This window comes from Siphateles boraxobius, unplaced genomic scaffold, assembly GCF_051911475.1.
Source record: "Siphateles boraxobius isolate OS27281-9 unplaced genomic scaffold, OSU_SipBor_1 53, whole genome shotgun sequence".
Lineage (NCBI taxonomy): Eukaryota > Metazoa > Chordata > Actinopteri > Cypriniformes > Leuciscidae > Siphateles > Siphateles boraxobius.
This window is the reverse complement of record NW_027509175.1, coordinates 7,401,767-7,421,850: the sequence shown is the minus strand read 5'-3', so window position 1 is coordinate 7,421,850 and position 20,084 is coordinate 7,401,767. Positions and strand designations below refer to the sequence as shown.

General features: G+C 35.8%; 2 protein-coding genes across 4 annotated transcripts; both read left to right on the top strand.

The window, feature by feature from the left end:
• The first annotated feature begins 174 nt into the window (after positions 1-174).
• LOC143714175 (uncharacterized) lies at positions 175-14,367 on the top strand. Of its 3 annotated transcripts, XM_077205238.1 has the most exons (20): positions 175-649; positions 1,282-1,382; positions 1,537-1,603; positions 1,819-1,949; positions 3,414-3,502; positions 3,619-3,718; positions 4,495-4,538; positions 4,818-4,895; positions 5,823-6,019; positions 6,482-6,546; positions 6,633-6,739; positions 7,797-7,899; positions 8,007-8,106; positions 8,245-8,284; positions 8,387-8,438; positions 8,840-8,960; positions 11,830-11,913; positions 12,614-12,737; positions 13,368-13,458; positions 13,808-14,367. In XM_077205238.1, exons 1-20 carry the CDS (start codon positions 400-402, stop codon positions 13,880-13,882), a joined length of 2,019 nt encoding a protein of 672 aa, XP_077061353.1. In that variant the 5' UTR covers positions 175-399; the 3' UTR covers positions 13,883-14,367. The 3 variants fall into 3 exon arrangements, 1 of the variants encoding a protein (XP_077061353.1); XR_013195412.1 differs by lacking the exons at positions 13,368-13,458; positions 13,808-14,367 and adding an exon at positions 9,823-9,957 and having other exon boundaries at positions 273-649; positions 12,614-12,648; XR_013195413.1 differs by lacking the exons at positions 13,368-13,458; positions 13,808-14,367 and adding an exon at positions 9,889-9,957 and having other exon boundaries at positions 274-649; positions 12,614-12,647.
• Positions 14,368-16,082: 1,715 nt separating this feature from the next.
• Positions 16,083-18,448, top strand: LOC143714178 (lecithin retinol acyltransferase-like). The gene is made up of 2 exons (XM_077205240.1): positions 16,083-16,726; positions 18,039-18,448. The coding sequence occupies exons 1-2, from the start codon at positions 16,199-16,201 to the stop codon at positions 18,189-18,191; spliced, it is 681 nt and encodes a 226-aa protein (XP_077061355.1). The 5' UTR covers positions 16,083-16,198; the 3' UTR covers positions 18,192-18,448.
• The last annotated feature ends 1,636 nt before the right edge of the window (positions 18,449-20,084 follow it).

Here is a 20,084-nt window from a genome sequence, read left to right as displayed (position 1 = left end):
GCACTGTAGCACATAGTGCATCCTTAAAAAGATTGTATGCTAGGCCAATTAAACCTTTAAATATGGTCATTATAGAAAAAAATGGCAACTGCTAAAAGTAGCAGTATATTAATAAATGCAATAATATAGTAGCACATATAGTGTGTGTGTGTGTGTGTGTGTGTGTGTGTGTGTGTGTGTGTGTGTGTGTGTGTGTGTGTGTGTGTGTGTGTGTGTGTGTGTGTGTGTGTGCTAACTGTCCTAGAATAGTAGGAACCACGATGACATAATTTTGTCCTACACGGAGGAGATTGTGTGTAGAACGAGAATGTACTTGGAAAGTCCAGTCTTGTAGTAAATTAGGTGTGCAACCTTCTGTCCGTATAAAAAATAAATTCTAAAGAAACGCGTTTGTCGATCATGACGAATCTCACGCGCATATCCGGGAGTTTGCATCGGTTGATATTGAGAGTTTGTTCAACCTCACCACTGCCTTTCTGCGGAAATAATGTTTCATATTCACACAATATCACCAAATCTGCAACTACTGTCAGATGTTTTACAAGAGAATCACGTCGCAGAAGCAGTAACAGACATTACGCCTCATCAGCACACCGAATTGTACGTATTGGATGCGCGTCGGGGTTTTGGGGTGATACTGCAACGTCAGGTATTTAAATTGAATTACTTAACTTTATGTAATTTGACATTGGTTATAAGTTATTTATCAATCTCTGCATATTAGCACTTGACAAGAACGTACACAAAACAAGCGAACTAAAAAACTTAGTTGTTTCTTGACTGGCCACTAGATGTCTCCAAAGCCTTTTCACACTTTCTAACCTCCCTGACGCCAAAAATATTCGTTGTTTGACTTTCACTGCATTATATTAAATTACATCAAAACAACCGGGATTCTGAAACCAAATGATAGGCTACTAAACATTTTCTTCCAACTTTTTCTCAAGCCTATTTTAGTGGACATATGTATGTTCATAACGTTTAACAACCACAAATGTCCAAATATTTTTGTCTATTAAACGACCTTATGTGTGATCACTATATATAGCCTAGCTAAAATAAAATAAAAAACCTTTTTGTAAAATGTGTTTCTTGTAAAAGTATGTTAGTGCAATACTTCTCTAGAATAAATGCCACTTGGTTTGATATTTTGTTTTTAATTCATTCATACATTTTTAAGTGTGGCGAATGTGTCCAAATAGCCTACTGTTTGGGCCAATTTTGTCTTGACGAAATTGTGTAATAAGAACCATCAAATCTCACAAAATCTCTTCCATGCAGTTCCTCAGCTCATATATGGTGGGAAATTGGACTTCCTTGTGTTTGATTATCTGTCAGAAATCACCATGTCACTGCTCTCAGCAGCCAAAGCTAAAGCACCTGTAAGTTATTTATACCTGATGTGACCCACAAAACTGATTTTGTTGGTGTAAGATAATAAAGAAAGGGTGAATCTGTGATATTTAATAATATTTTTGACTTAATTTGTTAATTATGATGCAAACTTAAGATTACAAATGCTCCCTTTTCTTTAAGAATATGGGATACGCTCCTGATTTCGTCCTTTCACTTACTCCATTTATTAAGGATATCAGCAAAAGAGGTAAAGTTATGTTAAGTTATGATAAGAATGTGACTTTTATCCAGACACATTTTTTTAGATTAATTAATGTTTATATGGGTTGTTTTGTGTTATATTTACGTTTATTATATATTATATCATGCAAAAATGGTATATCTTTATTCATAATATTTTATGGAAATACTTTTTAGACTGAAAATGTTGTTGTCATGCTGTTTTTTTTCTTCTTCCTGTAGGCATTCGTGTGGTCAGTAATGCTGGAGGTGTCAATCCTCTTGCCTGTGGAGCAGCTTTACAGGAAGTAGTTAAAAAGGCAGGACTTGACTTGAAGGTAGCTGTGGTTACTGGCGATGACCTGATGCCAAAGGTAATTGAACTTTAGTTTATTAATGCTTATGCCATACATGGGTATTTACTCACCTTATAGGAGCTGACATGTTGACATCACATGACCAGCCAAATACTACTCTTTTTATTTTAGTAACCCCCCCTATTATTGGACACTTTCACTTAATGTAATCATGGCCGACTAAAAATAACCACAGTTCTACAAAACTTTAGCTTTTTCCTGATGATACAGCCACATCACTGGGTGTCAGTATAATCCAACATGACAGCCATATACAGTAGGATAGTCAAATGATATATCACAACAAACAATACAGTTCTGAATGCACCTTAAGGAGATTTTTTATTTAGCGTCTTAGCATCTATTATTCAACACACATTGACGAATATTTAAGGGCATCATATTTAATGACTAGATTTTTTTTACAAAATTTGAATAATGCTTATACTACCATTCAAATGAATCAGCAATGATGCATTAGACTGATAAAAAGTGAAAGTAAAGACATTTATAATGTCAAAAAAAAAAATGTAAAAAAAATCAGACTTTCTTTTTATCAAAGAGTCCTGAAAATAGTTTCCACAAAAATATTAAGCAGCACAGATGTTTTCATCATTGATCATAATAAGTAATATTTCTTGAGCATCAAATCAGCATATTAGAATGATTTCTGAAGGATCATGTGACACTGAAGACTGGAGTAATAAAGCTGAACATTCAACTTTGCATCACGGGAATACATTACATTTGAAAGTAAATTCAAATAGAAAACAGTTATTTTACATTGTAATAATATTTCACAATATTGCTGTTTTTTTACTGTATTTCTGTATATTTGATTAAATAGATGCAGCATTGATGAGCATAAAAGCATTTGAAAAAACATACTGACCTGAACATTCAAACGATAGAGTATAGTCAAGTCAAGTCACCTTTATTTATATAGTTCTTTTTACAATGCAGATTGTTTCAAAGCAGCTTTACAGAGAAAGTTAATACTTATAGTTAATACTTTAAAACTACTTATGGGTATAGGTGTGTATTATGCTTGGCAAGCACCACCTGTAAAACATTACCCTTCTTCTTGCCCCATTTCATTGCAATAATTCTTATGAGTTTGTTCAAATTCCTAAACTAAGTATGAGTTATTACTATATAGGGTTACACTTTATTTTAAGGTGTCATTGTTACAGTGTAATTAAATATTTAAGTACAGTGTAATATTAATTAACTACATGTACTTACTATAAGGGGTAGGGTAGGATTAGGATTTGGTTGAGAGTTAGTTGCATGTAATTATTCATCATTTACTGTTATTACTATGGTAATTACATGTAACATATGTAACAAGAACACTGTAAAATAAAGTGTTACCCTATATAGCCATAGCACTAATAACATTATATCCTCTACCCTTACTTAGGAATTTTCAGACAGTGTTGAAATCTTTCCTGTGATCTTTTGGTTTGTTGTGTATCCTAGAAAGACTCTTTGACTGAACTCAGGATGACTGATTCAGAGGGAAAGAAACCACTTCCAAAAACCGTTCACAGCATGAATGCGTATTTTGGGTAATGACTACAAGTTAATTACAGCATGTCATTGTTCATGTCTGTTATTCATGCCTGGAGCCGCACTGGTGGTTTGAGCATATGAGGTTCAGCTTTCTTGTGTCTGTATCTCTCAGCGCCCTCCCCATTAAACGGTGCTTGGACCTCGGGGCTGATATCGTTGTGACGGGACGCTGTGTGGACAGCGCTGTGGTTCTTGGACCGCTGATGCATTCGGTACGGTTTGTCATGCAGGAGCGTTCTTCAGATTTCCTGTGCAACAGACATTGTGTAACAGACTCATCAGTAATGACGAGTTGGTCATTTGAACCGTCTTCATCAGCACAAAACCAAAACAAGTTACACACCAGTAGCGTATCTTTTCAGAAAGAGCTAAGTTTACTTTAGCTTCTACAGGGAGAGGTCCAAAATCAAAAAGAAATTCACATTCAAATTTAAACCACCTACCCCCGTTTTCTTGTTAAGCTGTTATTGTTGTGGTGCTTTTAACAGTATTTCTGTTCATATTTGGCAGCATTTTTATATTTACAAAAAGTGCATATTTCTCAGTCTAGCATTTGAATTTTCAAGACAAACCCAAAGATTCCTTGACTTTATTTAACTTTTTTTTATTATAATTATTAATCTTGTAATAAATGTTTTTTAAATAAATCTCGTATAAATAAGTGTATACATAATTTATATAGCTTATTGTCTCTTTTTTTGTCTCTTTTATTGTCTCTACAAATTCTTATTACAATCTATGATGTTTCATTTTTATGTTTTTTCATTATTAGTTGCATTAGATATTCACTATTGTAATTTATTTCAAAATACTATTTCAAAGTAGTATATATACATACATATATATATATATATATATATATATATATATATATATATATACATATATATATGAAAAAAGTTTTTAAAATGTTTTTGAAATGGGTTTCTCTAAACTAAATGTTCAAATTATTTATATAAAAATTATTAAAACATTTGTCTTTTAACAGTTTGCCTGGGACTCCAATAACTATGACCTGTTGGCTGCTGGAAGGTACTGTTAAATCTGTGAGCTCTTGAAACACACACACACACACACACACACACGCACACACACACACACACACACACACGTGCGCACGCACACACGCACACTGGTCTGAGGTGAACATAAGGTCAGACAGCCATACATGAATCATTTGTTTTTGTCGCGTGTTGTGAAGAACCTTTCAGTGTAGGAATATGTGTGGTTAACCACATTTACGTTATTAGTCAAGTTCTGTTCCTGTTTTGGTAACCGAGAAATTTCATGAGAATTTTTTTTCTGTTGTAGCCTTGCAGGTCATCTGATTGAGTGCGGTGCACAGGCCACAGGGGGGATTTTCACAGACTGGCACACAGTTCCTGACTGGTAACAACTCAAAATCTGATATATTCATGGCACATTTAAAATCAAAATCAAAAGAGAAAAAATCATTGCATCGTGACTATTTCAGCAGCACTTTTTCCTCCATAAATTCTCATCATAGTCATTTATCTTGATGATTCCTTGATGATTCAGTTTGATTTTTTTTTATTCTCAGTTACATTAGATTTTCATTATTGTAATAACGGACAGAGAACTAAGGAGAACTCAGGTCCTAATTACACAGAGCAAAGAAAAGAACTAATGAGATAATTGATGGACCAACAGGTTAATGGGATGAATAAACAGACAAACTAAAAACTAGGTCAAACAGACAGTCAAGGAAGACAGAACCAAAACACAATGAAACATAGCCAAACCAGAACATAACTGACTATAACTGTAACATACAGTATACACCTGAATGCAGTATTTCATACTTCATTGCATTAAGACATCATATCTTTGTTTAAAGATTGTCATGAAAATAATGTCACAGTGCCAAAAAATCTGATAACACTTTATTTTACTATGTCCTTATTACATGTAGTTACTATTGTAGTTAATAACTTGTGCATAATTACATGCAACTAACCCTAAACCACACCCTAACTCTATAGTAAGTACATGTAGTTCATTATTGTTACTCAGTACTTACATGTACTGTTACACAGACACCTTAAATAAAGTGTAACCAAAAATCCTAATGGTCCTGAAAAAGGCTTTCTTCTCTTTAAGTAAAATACAATTTGTTGTTAATTCTTTTGATTTTGGTCTGAAATATGACACATACATATTCTTGACTCCTTGACGTTTGAGATGTGTTGTATTCAGTCAAAAAAAAAAGATACTTTTGACAAAACGTACCTCATTCTTTTTCTTTGTTTATTATAACAGTGGGAAGTATTATGTGCATTCTCATTTGATTTGCAGGGATAACATGGGCTTCCCTGTGGTAGAATGTTCTGCTGATGGTTCATTTACACTGTCCAAACCTCCAAAAACCGGTGGGCTAGTTTCATTTGGTACAGTGGCAGAGCAATTAGTGTATGAGATCGGAGACCCACAGCATTACCTCTTACCTGATGTGACATGTGACTTCTCCAATGTCACCATTACTGAGATCCCAGGTCATTATTTTTTTTCCTTAGCTTTTACGTGATCTTACATGCATGGTTGTTTCTGATACTCTGGCAGTGGCATATTTAAAATTATTAATATTTTAATATTGTGGAAAGACAACTTTAAGCAAGCCGAAGCTGGTTGGTGACAGCACTTATCTCCAAAGTCCTCATGAAGTGATCAGATTGTTGTTTATTATCTCTAAATATCTGACTCAGAGACGCAGCCCCATTGATTTTACGCCAGTTGTCTAGACTGAGTACCTAAGAGCCGGTTCCAGCTATCTGCTATAACCTTTACAACCTCTTCCATTTAAATGTTATTTTCTTTATCACAAAACAAATATTTTATTTTTCCCCTAAACTTCCATCTCACTGTCCATGTAATCAGTAAGCTAACAGTACAGTATGTACACTGTCTTGATGCTTTTTCTCAATGCTTTTTCACTATGACTTATTTTGCCCTTCTAGATGTGGATGGTGGAGCAGTGAAAGTAGATGGTGCCAAGGGATCACCTCCATCAAGTGACTACAAGGTGGGTAAACCTTTACACCCGAGTTGGTTTAAGTAAATAAGCTTTTTAAAAAAAAATGGTTATGGTTTGTATTTTGTCACCTCAAGGTTTGTGCCACATATGTGGATGGGTTCAGGGCGACTGCAGTTTGTCCTGTTGGTGGTCCGAGAGCTGTGGAAAAAGCCAGAAGAACAGCAGAGAGTATTATCAAAAGGTTAAGGCTTTACTTCTAGTGATTTTGTATGTCAAATACTTCATATTTAATTCATTGTTTAAAAAACAAAACACATTGTTCCATTGGAATTGGCAGAAATACAAGTTAGTATAAGTTAGATTAAAGGACAATTCACATAGTACTGACAAACGTGAACCAATGCGGACAATCACCAGATTACAGTACGTCACTTCTCAGACATTTCACAAACCGACAAAGACGAAAACAAGTGCTGACCAATGACAACAGACGCCGGCAGAATAACACACTGATCCGACAAAACCCAGACAAACACAATACAATGTTTTATAGTGTTTAAAAGTGTATTAACGCCCCTTTAGAGCTTTTAATGCATGATAAAATATGAAATGAACTGTACACATTTAGAAGAAAAGGTTCTATATAGAATCATAAAGGGTTCTGTAAGGTGCTTCATAAATAGTAGTTTCCCATTATGGGATCATTTTATAAATTTAGTTTCAAGGGAAAACACAATAATTTTGGTCAGAAATCGTTCGTATCATTCGCTGAGTTTGTATCAAGCGCTCTGGAGCTAAAGTTATGTGTTTCGTTTCCATCATGCTCTGTAAGTGATCGACCAATCACAACAGACTGGGCCATCTGACCAATCAGAGCAGAGTAGGCTCTCAGAAAGGAGTGGTTTAGAGAGACTGAATATTTGAACTTACCGTCTTCAGACTCTTTGGAAAATGAGGTGATGTGCAGTGTATATTATGAGAAAAATAAAGTGTTTTTTGACCTTGAATTCATGTAAGCCTATTGTAGGAGACCTCCAAAACAAACCTTTAAAATAACACTTTAACTACATTTTATGAATTAAACAACTTGTAAATATACTTTACCACTAGAACGAATCAAAATAACCCTTTAAACATGAAAGTATTATGCAATAATTTAAGACATTTCTCCTTAAATAGAACCTCTTTGACATAAAGGGCTCTTAAAATTGAGTCAAGAACCCTAGGGTTTCATATAGAACCTTATTGAACCTTTTTTTCTAAGACTGTAGCACTTTATGCTGAAACATCATCTGTAGGACCCAGCGAATTTTCAGACAGCTGGGTTTGGAGGACTATGCTGAAGTCAACATTCAAGTTCTGGGCGCTGAGGACACATATGGACCACATGCGGTCAATAAAGTAGGCTGTCTGTTTCTGTTTTCCATTCAAAACTGTTTAACATCACAGTCCGCTTACAATTAGAACAAATAAACTACAGTTTTTGAAGGCTGTTCTTTATTGCGCAGGGTCTTCGTGAGGCTGTGGTTTGGATGGCCGTCCATCACAAGCAGAAGAAAGCGCTTGAGTTTTTCTCCAGAGAGGTGGCACCAGCGGGAACAGGCATGGGTGAGTTAAAACCTCAACTCAATCTTATCCTACTCTGTTTCCAAACCACTGTGGTTAAGCTCACTGTTCATTTAAAGCTGAAGAAACATTTGAACATCTTAGGTCAGTATCTTATTTCTTTCTCTCTCCCCTCTACAGCTCCAGGACTCACAGCTATTGTGGGAGGGCGACCAAGAATGTGAGTGTTAGTTGGTAGTTCTTTAAGTACCAAAAACTGTTTATAACTTAGGATAAAAGTGTACCATGAAAAATGTTGTATATGTCTTATTTCTCTTTCTAGATCACCAGTTCTGAAACCTTTCTTTTTCCTGCATCCCAAAGCAGATCTGGAGGTATTACCGTTTTTTCCCTCCCATGATAATACAATTTTGTTGTGGTTTTTTTCTATATATTTTATTCTTTTGGAGATTAATTCAAATGCCATGTTTTATGAATATGGTAATATGGTAATATGGTAATACACACTAGTATAGGGTGAATTCAGGCAAACTGTCTCACATTTCTTATTGAGATGAATGGAAAAAAGTGTCATGATTTCATGTTACATCTAAGTATCTGGTACCATCATCACTGTATGTTTTTTTTTATAAGGGAACTGATACAACAAAATCAAAATGTGCGTTAAATTAAAAGGTCATTCTATATGGATTGGACAGAATATGCAAATGGATCATTTTAAATATACATATATGGATGATTGTGTGAATGAATGACTCTTAATTGTTGATTTCAGGTGCACATTCATCTGAATGGGGAGCTTGTGGAGACTCACAGAGATGTGGTTTCAGACCCTTCATTAGCAGAAAGACACGACCCCTCCCTCCCCTCAGAGGAATACAGAGGAAACCCCACAGGTACCCTGCGGAGTGTGTGTGGAATGTGAAATATGAATCTTACACTACCTGAAACTTACTACTTTAAAAGTTTAGGGTCAGTACTTTTATATATAAATTGATCAAAAGTGACAGTAAAGACATTTATAATGTTACAAAAAATTATATTTCAGATAAAATCTTCTTCTTCAGATAAATGCTGCTCTTTTGAATTTCGGACTATTGACTGTTCATCGAAGATTCCAGAAAATATGTATCTCAGTTACTACAAACAAATTAAGCAGCACAACTGTTTTCTTTGATACTAAACATATTAATTACAATATATTATAGTGATTTCTGAAGGATCACGCGACACTGAAGACTAGAGGAGTGGCTGCTGAAAATTCAGCTTTACCATCAGAGTAATACTTTACATTTTAAATTATATTCATATAGAAAACAGTTATTTTAAATTGCAATACTATTTCACAATATGGCTGTTTTTACTGTTTTTTTAAAACAAATAATTGGTGAGACTTCTATCAAAAGCATTTTTTCACCTTAACGTATAAAAAGTTATTTAGCAAGATGCTCTTTTCCATAAAACGAAAGAAGGTTGTAACCCCGACTCTCATGATTTGGGTGTACAGTAGTACATATCTACATACTACGTCTAAAGGTCATACAATACGCTTTAAATTAAATATGCATAACATTTCATTTAATGACAATAAATAATTAAACAGTCTCCTTGTAAACACATTCATTTTCTATACTAAATTTAGAGCACAGTTATACTTAATTCAATAGTAATTTGTTCAAAAGAAGTCTGAATATGATAAGGATAATATAACATTTCTTTCCTTTCATTGACAGGTTATTCTCTGTATCTTTTTCTTAGATAACATGCTTTGTACGCTTCCCAGCACTGAAGTTTTTTTTCTCTCCAAAATTCTTCCCAAATCAGCTCATTGTGACTAATCCTTATTAATGACAGACTCTCTTGTGTATCAAAACAGTTTCTTTTCACATGGAGGTAAGCATGCAGTGTTTGATATGACCTACTTCAAGGTGGAAGTGAATGAAATGTTTGAGCAACAAACTCAACTGAAAGAAGTGGGCTTAAGCCTGGTTTTAAGGGCCAATTTGATTGTTCTACCAAGAGAAGGTTTTATAAGATCCCTTGCACCGGAATCCAGTGCTGCTTATTTTCCCAGAGCTCTTTGCTTTAGGCTCTCTGAAAGGCACAACCTTTGTAGTGTTCTGGCAGTGTTTGCATGAGTCTCTTTATCCATTTGCCACTTCTCAGTTGCCCTAAACAAGCAGCTAAAACCTTTAAATAATCGGAAACACCCTTTCATTGGATCTACCGTTTAAACAGCAAGCACAGACTGTTACACACACACTTTCATTCATTCACAAATACGCAAGGGCCATGCACACAAACACTGAAGGTATGAAATACAAATGAACACAAAATAAAGCGACATAGACTCTATGCTTTTTTTCTTTTCACTTTTGTTTCGCTCTCCTTCCCATTTAAATGGACAGACAGACGAACCTGGAGCCACGGTGATTAGAGCATCACAGAGGGCTGATTGTAAGAGAGGCTTCTAACGTTACCGCAACCCAAGGGCATTTTTCCGAGACAGAAAAACTGATTAATGGGGATGTAGCCAATGATAACCGTCAAAGAGCTGTGTTGAACTCCTAAAGAACCAACCATCACTATTACTATTGATAGTTCATTCGAAAATGTAATTTGTATTTCTTTCTTCTGTGGAACATAAACGTTTTGAAGAATGTTCATGCTGCTCTTCTCAATGCAATGAAGGGGCATAACACCAAAAGCTCCAAAAAGTGCCAAAAGCATCATGAATGCAGTCATATACTGTCATCTCAAAGCTTAATTAGCTTGGAATGAAAAACTGATAGATTTTTGTGGTCGTTATTCATAGAAAATCTTGAGCATCTTGGGCATTCTCCTTTAAACATCTCCTTTTCAGAAGTCATACAGATTCGAAACTTCATAAAGGGGAGTAAATAATGACACACACACACACAAAAAACTTATCTGTGGACATAGAGACTAAACATTGGGCTTTTTAGACTTGGGACAATAAGCAACCACTCACAACATCATAAGAACCACATTGCAACACCCTGGCAACAACCCAAAACACACCAGCATCATAGTGGCATCAAAGCATCATACACTACTTTAAAAAAATGTATGAAGACTTCTGTATGAAGTCTCTTATCCTCACCAAGCCTGCATTTATTTGGTCAGAAATACAGTAAAAAAAACAGCAATATTGTGAAATATTATTACAATGTAAAATATCTGTTTTCTATTTTAATATTTTTTAAAATGTAATTTATTCTTGTGATGCCGAAACTAATTTTCAGCATCATTCCTCCAGTCTTCAGTGTCACATGATCCTTCAGAAATCAGTCTAATATGCTGATTTGCTGCTCAAGAAACAGTTCTTGAAATGATCAATGATGAAAACAGTTGTGCTCATTAATGTTTTTGTTGGGAAACTGTGATACATTTTCTCAGAATGCTTTGATGAACAGAAAGTTCAAAAGAACAGCATTTATTTGAAATAAAAATCTTTTGTAACATTAGAAATGTCTTTACTGTCATTTTTTTGTATCTTTCTAATGCATTCTTGCTGTATAAAAGTATTAATTTCTTTAACAACAAAAAAATCTTACTGACCACAAACATTTGAACAATAGTGTACCGGTAAATGCTTATTTGCTCATTCCTATTTAAATAATCAATCAGATCAAGCAATATGTGTGCTGACTTGATGCAAAATGGGCTCAGATCCTCACTGTTAGTTCAACCTGCCAACTGCTGAATTTAATTACACTGAGAACAAAATTGTCTCTCTTTCAGATCTGCCCTCTGGGCCGCATACCTTCAGACTGGAGGAGTTAGCATACACGCGCAGTGGAGACAAAGGGGACTCCGCAAACATTGGTAAGTGTTTCTCCATGTGCTTTCACACACAGTCAATAATATTTCCACGATGAGACAATTTGCTTATTGCATGTCAATGTCACACCAAAAAAGCCTTTCTGGCTATAAATGCTGGGAAAATGCTGGGTCATGCCATGTTCTCTGACCACAAACCACGAATCACAGCCCAATGTCTGCAGCCCAAAAGGCAACACTCTCTTGTGATGTGGCAACTTGCCCTAGTTTTAACTTCATCTTCGATGTGACGGGTGGTTATTTGTCATTCATAGTAGACTGTGAGTCTGTGTTTTATTTATTTAATTTTTTTTTTACATATTTTGTTAGTTTTTCTCATGTTGAAATAACATGTCAAACTCATACTGAAATATCTATCTATCTATCTATCTATCTATCTATCTATCTGTCTGTCTGTCTGTCTGTCTGTCTGTCTGTCTGTCTATCTATAAATGCATATGCAAATGTAGAGAAATTCTGGTAATCTTTCACTTTTGCCTGTGTGAGTTGTACTGGGAACATAAAACGACTAAACTTAAAAGCAACTGTCATGTTTTTGAGCTAAGTATCAGACTTTCTTTTTTTAAAGTTACATGCATATGGTAATATCATTCAGCATGATGGTATAAATCAAATATTTAGGGTAGATGTCTCACATGTCTGTTCCATATATCAATAAATCTGTATGGTTTACTTCTGTATTTAGGGGTTATTGCAAGACACCCACTGTATTTCCCCTACCTGAAAAAGTTTTTAACTGCTGAAGTTGTGGAGCAGTATTTCCAACATTTGATCAGAAAGGATCAGACTGATGAACCCTCCGTCATACGGTAAGAAGAATTTCAAAAATGTGCAAGCAGATGTGCTTTCAGTGGTGAAAGACCTCAAAGACATCAAAAAGTGATGGTTTGATGAGGCAAAAAGCACAATAGCCGATCTTTTAAATAAAAGATTATCATAAAACACAATAGTAATACTTTGTTAGTAGTCTTTTTTTAAGGAAATCTTTACCAGTTGATGTCTGAAGCTCTAATTAAGTTAAAGTCACACAACATAAACATTGTAACACCTTTATTCGGAGCTTCTCAACATCTGCACCCTGCACAGCTTTTTATAGACCTGTGTGTGTGTGTGTGTGTGTGTGTGTGTGTGTGTGTGTGTGTGTGTGTGTGTGTGTGTGTGTGTGTGTGTGTGTGTGTGTGTGTGTGTGTGTGTGTGTGTGTGTGTGTGTGTGTGTGTGAGAGAGAGAGAGAGAGAGTGCATGCATGCAAGCCTCTTGTTTTACGGGTTGGGGAAAACGCCTTTGGTGCCGCTAATGAGGACCACCTCATGCTGAGGACTGAACTGTCTAGATGCCTGTCTGTATGAAAGTATGGTGTGAGCTAATGCACAGATGTGTGAAAACTGGGAGGTGATCTCAATTAAAATAATGTATTTCACATGTTTGCGTTGGCTTCCAGGTACGAACTGCCTGGCATTCACGGCCTGAACTTCATTCTTCCAAACTCACTCGGAGGGGGAGGGGTGGCGTCTCTGCGCAGCGACCCTCAGGTAACACACATTCATTCAAACAAACTCGCAAAATGGACACAGGCACAGCGACTTCAACCAGTGTGGGTCTTTTTGAAGTTTCATAGAAAAGGTTAGCACAAAAAAACAAAAACAGTAATGAAATTCTGGGGAGAAAAAGTATTTTTAAAGAAGAAAGCAGTTCACACTTGGTACGAGATTACTTGATCTAGCTATTTACAACCTTAAAGAAATGGCTCGAAAATGTTTTCTCACCCATGTGTCATTCCAAACATATATGCCATGATACAAAATTTGGGGTCAGTAAGAAAAAATACCACATAGTGTAGCATTGTGTTTTTAGTGTTACTAATAATGTGTTATTCTGCAGGGAAAGGCCTATGGGCAAATGCTGCTTGACTACAAACTGAGAGGCCTACCTGATTTGAAATCAATGGTCGATTAAAAAGGACGACGACTGAAAGATGCCAGTGGTGTGTTGAGATTTCACATTTTAAAAAAGTGCTTCAAATTGATATTGTCAAAGAAAAGAAGTTTTATAATGTTTGAAAATGTCCAGATGGATTATATTAAGAAGTTTGTATAATGTAAACAGTGTCTTCCGTTTTAGTTTGTGTCTACTAACAGTTTCCAAACTGTGAACTTTTTAAACGCATAACTGTGCCTTTAATCATTTTTATTTTCTGTTGTAATTATTAAGAATGATTAGTAGTACGAATGAGCATTAAAAACTTGTATTTTATCAATGTAAACAAAACAAAGAGACAATTGAAGTTGAATGTGAGTCTTGTTGGGTCGTTGTTGAACATGCAAGCACTTTGATATGTAGTGAATACATTAGAGAACGCCGTACTTCACTTAGTTGTGTTGAGTTGGCCACGTCTGGCTGGCGACAGCGAAACAATAAACCCTTGAAGTCCCCATATAAAACGTCCTCTCATTACCTCTGACCCCTATCGACACAGGAAGGCAGAGGGCAAAAGGCTTTTCCTCTTCTGATGACTGAGTTTGTGTTTACCGTTGAAGATACATGCATGTATTCTAAGGAAGAAGAATTTGCTTGAATGCCGCAATTTTTTTTTGAAAAAACAAAATCAGTGCTCATCAGTGAGGAATTTGAATGATTATAGGAAATGTCCCAAACTCAAATACCCCTTACATTTTTATTCACTGTGACGTTAACACATTCTTTTATTAGGCTTTTGAACTGCAATGTTTTGACCTGCATTAGCATGTGCTAACAGCGTGATCTTAGCAGCACAGAGTGATCAAAAGGAAGTGGAAAGCGAGACATGTGAAGAGTTCATTTGTCAACGGCCGACAGACAGATCCAGCAGTTCCTCATTGTGCGCTTGCAGAGCTTCTTGGCTTCGTCTCAATGCAACGGAGTGTCATTCACAACAAACACATACACGGTCACATAAACTGAAATCACTCTCCCTCAAAACTCGCACATTTATCACAAGCGCATTCAGCTGTCACATACAGACTTTGGGATGCTGGGGGACAAAACAGGGAAGGAAGATAAATGGCTTGTCATTTATCACCCGGTATCTTTCAGCGCTCCACTGCTGTTCAAACAAGCAACAGCCCCGAGAGAGCACCGAGTAATCACTAATCCCTCAACATTCAGCTTTTGCCCTCACTGGGACACCTTTGTTACTATTCTGACACTGATTTCTCCTCCTGTCCATCATTGCTCTCCCACTAAACTAAACCTCAGGGGGAGGGTGCAGCTTTAATCCTTTCCTTTATCTCTGAGTTAAGACTGTTTAGCATCAGTTTGCTACAACATTTACCACTTAATGTCCTCTTAAGCTCAATGTGGGTTTTATAAACTTTGCATTAAGGATTGTATGGAGCAGGACTATTTACAAGACAACTGGTTGTTTTCATTCCATTGACACGCTCTTAGTTAAGACCATTAGCTGCTATTGGTATTCATTAGTGCTGCTGAACTCATGGTGAATTCAATCCTTTTCTGTTTTGGAATTTTGATGGCTACATTTCTGGGGACTTTTAATAAAGTGCTGACGTGTGCTCTGTCTGCACGGCTCGCAAACTGGTCTATTGGTAAAAGGAGCTCTTGTTTGGTGCGGTCTGGGTGAATGTATTGAGGACTTTAATTATTGCCACATGGCATGAACCAGCTCTCAACTTCAAACCACCGTTGGCCAAACTTTCTGCTCTCACTTTTTCCACATTCTTCTACCCTGCCCGTACCTACATCAGAGAAAATCCAGACGCTGCTGGAGCTCAGAGACATTCAGTTGAACTAGTTTATTTGTTCATTTTCGAGATAAGACATAAGAATAAATTAACTTGATTTGTAGAACCTGAATTTGAAAAATGACTATACACACACACAGACATGTGCATGTTTAAATATATGTATGTATACAGTATATACATACATGCATCGGTTTGCGTGTATTCTTTCTGCACATTTTTAAAACATGCTGTCTACAGTTTAAAAAAAACACTGATGCGTTAACCAGAACTTTACTGTAAAACTTAAACAGTTAATATGCATTGTTTTACATACATGCCTATATTTTACCGTAGCTAAATGATAAGTTATCTAAAAGTTAAGCAATTATTAGGTTTTATTTACATTTTCTTTCATTATTATCACAGCTTCTTCAATAGCGCATCAATAGTGACCAATAGTCTTTTCAGCTAACGCACTGACGTCATGCCGGACCGCTGCTGCTTAGAATAAAACGAAGCGGGGAAAGTGAAGCCTGCGCGGGACTGCAAAATGTTAGATTCTCTTGCTCTATTGTTGGAGAAAACCTTTCTACTTGCACATTTGAACTTTTTCAGAACCACTTCATCTAAACAAGAAAGATGCGCAAAGCCTCGCGAGGAGAGCCCTTATTTCCAGCGCGGAGATCTTTTGGAGGTTCCTCGCACTTTGTTTACTCACTTTGGCATTTATCTCGGTGACAACAAAGTTGCACACCTTATGCCTGACATACTGCTGGTTCTGACGAGCAACAAATCTCAAACCCAGAAAGTAGTGACAAACATGAGGTTGCTTCTCGGCGTGATCTACAAGTATGCATCAATACGGGTCGACACTGTGGAGGATTTTGCCTTCGGATCCCCTGTTTTGCTCAACACAATGGATACTACCCTGAGAAAACAGCCGCTGGCCGCTGAGGAGGTGGCCAGAAGAGCTGAAAAACTTATCGGTCATATTCCATATAGTCTTCTTTGGAATAACTGCGAACATTTTGTCACTTACTGCCGCTATGGGACAGCGGTCAGCCTACAGACAGACAAGGTAAACAATTCCAGCATGTTTTCTTTTTGAATCGACGAGTCGATACTTCACATCAATGGCCACTATATAAAGGTTAATAATTAAATGTTGCCACTTTCTTGACTTTCTTCTTGGCATGATACGCACATTAATGCATTAGCAAGGTATGTATAAAATAGGTTTAGCAAAATCAATATTGGCTAAACATAAAATGAAATGCAAAACTTTGTAGCCTGCAGGGCCGTCAAGGAAAAAGTTACATACTTGCCTATTCTATAAAGTCTTATTTCTGCACAATCTTAATTCATGGCTAAACGGATTAAAGTGTTATTTCATTTTTGTACCCTATCAGGATAATAGGTAGCCTACAAGCTGTCACTGGGGCGGTACCCTTTCAAAAGTTACACCTTTTTTTCATAGCTTATACCTATAGGCTATCTCAAAAAAGTTTGTGGCCTATATTAGCCCACATAAATATTAGGCTACATTACAACCGTTTTAAAGTTTTCCTTTCTAGTGACAGCTTTTGTACCATTTACCATTTTGTAGGCAACTGAGAGTGGAAAACATTAACATAATTATTTAATAAAACAGGCCTAGGCTGTTTTCCATTCTATTTTATTTTTTCAAGGGATTTTTTTTAAATGTTTTTTCACATTTTTTAAAAAACTTTTTTTCTTATTGTGTTTAATGTGTACTAATTAGAACATGACTTTTCATAAAAAAGTTTTTTTTATATTAATTATTATATTTATATTTTTTCTCGTCACATGACAACTAATGGCTTCCAGACTTTAGATTTTGGCGAACGAACGTTTTTATTAATGTTTAGACCTAATAATATTTTAAAACAGGCTTTTAAAATTAGGCTATAATAATAATAAATAAAAAAAAGTAGGCTACAACCACATAGCCTAGCATTTACTATTAACTTTAAGCCCCCCAAAATATCAAAATGACTAATTATAAATTACTACATTTAGGAAGAGGTAGCCTAATTACATTTTCGTCCGAATAGGCTATTCTAATCTTTAAGATTCTAAATGCCAGGTTGTCGCAGGGCTGGATGTTCCACCGACCTCTTTAATTCCTAACATCCATCTTCAATGAGAACGTATTTTCACGTCATTTGGCTGACCGAGAGCTTTTCGGAAAATCTGGGTCATTTTAACGCGAAAACAACAGCTTGATTCAGTGGCAAGTGGGTCTGGGGAGATGTAACTACGAGCCCAGAAAAACAGCAGCACCGTCTCAGATGCGAATCACACTTTGCTTTTTTTGTTTGTTATAGTGCTCTGAATCTCATCCATCTCCTCTTTCTTTCATTCAACAGTTCTGTGAAAGTTTAAAATCAGTAATCCGGGACCAGAGGAGTGTTCTTCTCACAACTGTCATCGGAATGCTTTCCATGTTTTTTCTTGGAATAGCGCCGTCCACCGCACTTCTAACCTTTATCATTCCTTTCATCTTGTGGATGGCTGGATAATAGACACACTTCAAGAATAAACCCACACGAACTAACCTATTTAATGTATCAAAAAGTTTGTGTATTTTGCTGTCGCCTATTATAGAATGACACTGCGTCTGTTGACATTCAGTTGTATTTTTTCGCTATTGATAACTTACTCTTTTTCATTCTTTTTTTTTTCATATATTAACATTTTATATTGTAAATTTGTATGACCTTTTATGAAAACATACTGTACAATCTTAACAAGTTAATACATGTCAAATCAAATGGTATATTGGCCTTATGCTCTTGTGATAATAGCACAAATATCCATTTTCTTTTCAGAGGTTCTGGAAGAGCCTTTAACATCCGTCATGGAACCTTTCTATTCCACAAAACGTGGAAAAGGGATCTTTAGATTGTTATATTATATTGTTCTTCACACTAAAAAAAAAGATTATTTTAAGAACTGTTCACTGAACGGTTATTGGAGACTGTTATTTTAATGTTCAAAATCCTTAAAGGGATAGTTCACCCAAAAATAAAATTTCTGTCATCATTTACTCACCCTCAAACCTGCATGAATTTTTCTCTTCTGCTTACCACAAAAGAAGATATTTTGAAGAATGCCGGTAACCAAACAGTTGGCCCCATTGATTTCCATTTTGGTGTCCCAGAACTGTTTAGTTACAAACATTCTTCAAAATATTTTCTTTTGTGTTCAGCACATGAGAGAAATTCATGCAGGTTTGGAACTTGAGGGAGAGTAAATTATGACAGAATTTTCATTTTTGGATGAGCTATCCCTTTAATGATTATAGGCAGGCTAATTTATCTGCTCTATGAGCTTACAATAGCTTATTATCCAAATTTACATTTTTAAAATACACATAAAACCTACGCTGGAGGCTGCGCCTGCATGAGAGACTTTGCTTAATGCTGGACAATATTTACAGAGAGTTTGTCCAAATCCTGGTTATCAAATGCAGTTTTAATGATGACAATATTAAACTGTAATGAATTGTATCGTGTGTCGGTAAATGTTACATCCCTGCTTCGTGACCTTGAGAAACACAACATGGGGAGCCCAAAATGGTTCTTCTGTGGAACCCCGTTTTGGAACCTTTATTTTACTGTATAGATGTACAGTAAAGAATGAACATAACTTAGACTTTTTAATTACATTAATTGGTTACACTTTATTTTAAGGTGAGGTAGTTGCATTGTTACTCAAATAAGTATATTAATTAAATATAAAAATACATGTTACGGTTAGGCTTTGGTTTAGGATTAGTTACTTGTAATTATGCATATTTACTGTTATTACTATGGTAAGTACATGTCGTAGTGTGTAACTACTTCATCTTAAAATAATGTGTAATTAATAAAAAATTATTTACATCTATATTTGAATTTGTGTTTATTTTCAGATGTTTGCCAGATCAAATAGTTGCATTTGTTAACGTTAATAATGCACTGTGAATGAACATGAATTTTGAACTTGCGTGCTATAGGATTAGGAATATATTGCTCATTGTTCATTGCAAAATGACTCTTTAATGTAAAGTGTAACAATTGTATTTAACCAAGGATAATCTTGAAAAATTGTAATAAGTCAGTTATTGGTTTTAAAGATTTACATCGGCATTGCTGCCACATCTGTTCATTATACAATCAGCAATACCTTTCTTTGTTCCAAATATAGAAAATATTAGGCAATTTTATCCACAAAGGGTGAGAAGGTCTACAGTCATTGGGAAACTATGCTTTGTTTGTTTCATTGGGCATGTGATGTACTTATTCTGGAGCTTTTTTCTGAAAAAAAAAACAAAGCCCTGGGTTTGTAATCCCCCCTCCCCAGTCTGCCTCGACTGGGATAAAGCCTGCAGGTGCCAGAACATCCAGAAGCTCACCACTTCTCCAGTGAGG

Coding starts and splice junctions, on each gene's coding strand:
- LOC143714175 (XM_077205238.1), top strand. CDS start 400: ATGACGAATCTCACGCGCATATCCGGGAGTTTGCATCGGTTGATATTG. Junction 650..1,281: donor GGGTGATACTGCAACGTCAG/GTATTTAAATTG, acceptor TCTTCCATGCAG/TTCCTCAGCTCATATATGGT. Junction 8,961..11,829: donor ATACAGAGGAAACCCCACAG/GTACCCTGCGGA, acceptor TCTCTCTTTCAG/ATCTGCCCTCTGGGCCGCAT.
- LOC143714178 (XM_077205240.1), top strand. CDS start 16,199: ATGTTAGATTCTCTTGCTCTATTGTTGGAGAAAACCTTTCTACTTGCA. Junction 16,727..18,038: donor TCAGCCTACAGACAGACAAG/GTAAACAATTCC, acceptor TTCATTCAACAG/TTCTGTGAAAGTTTAAAATC.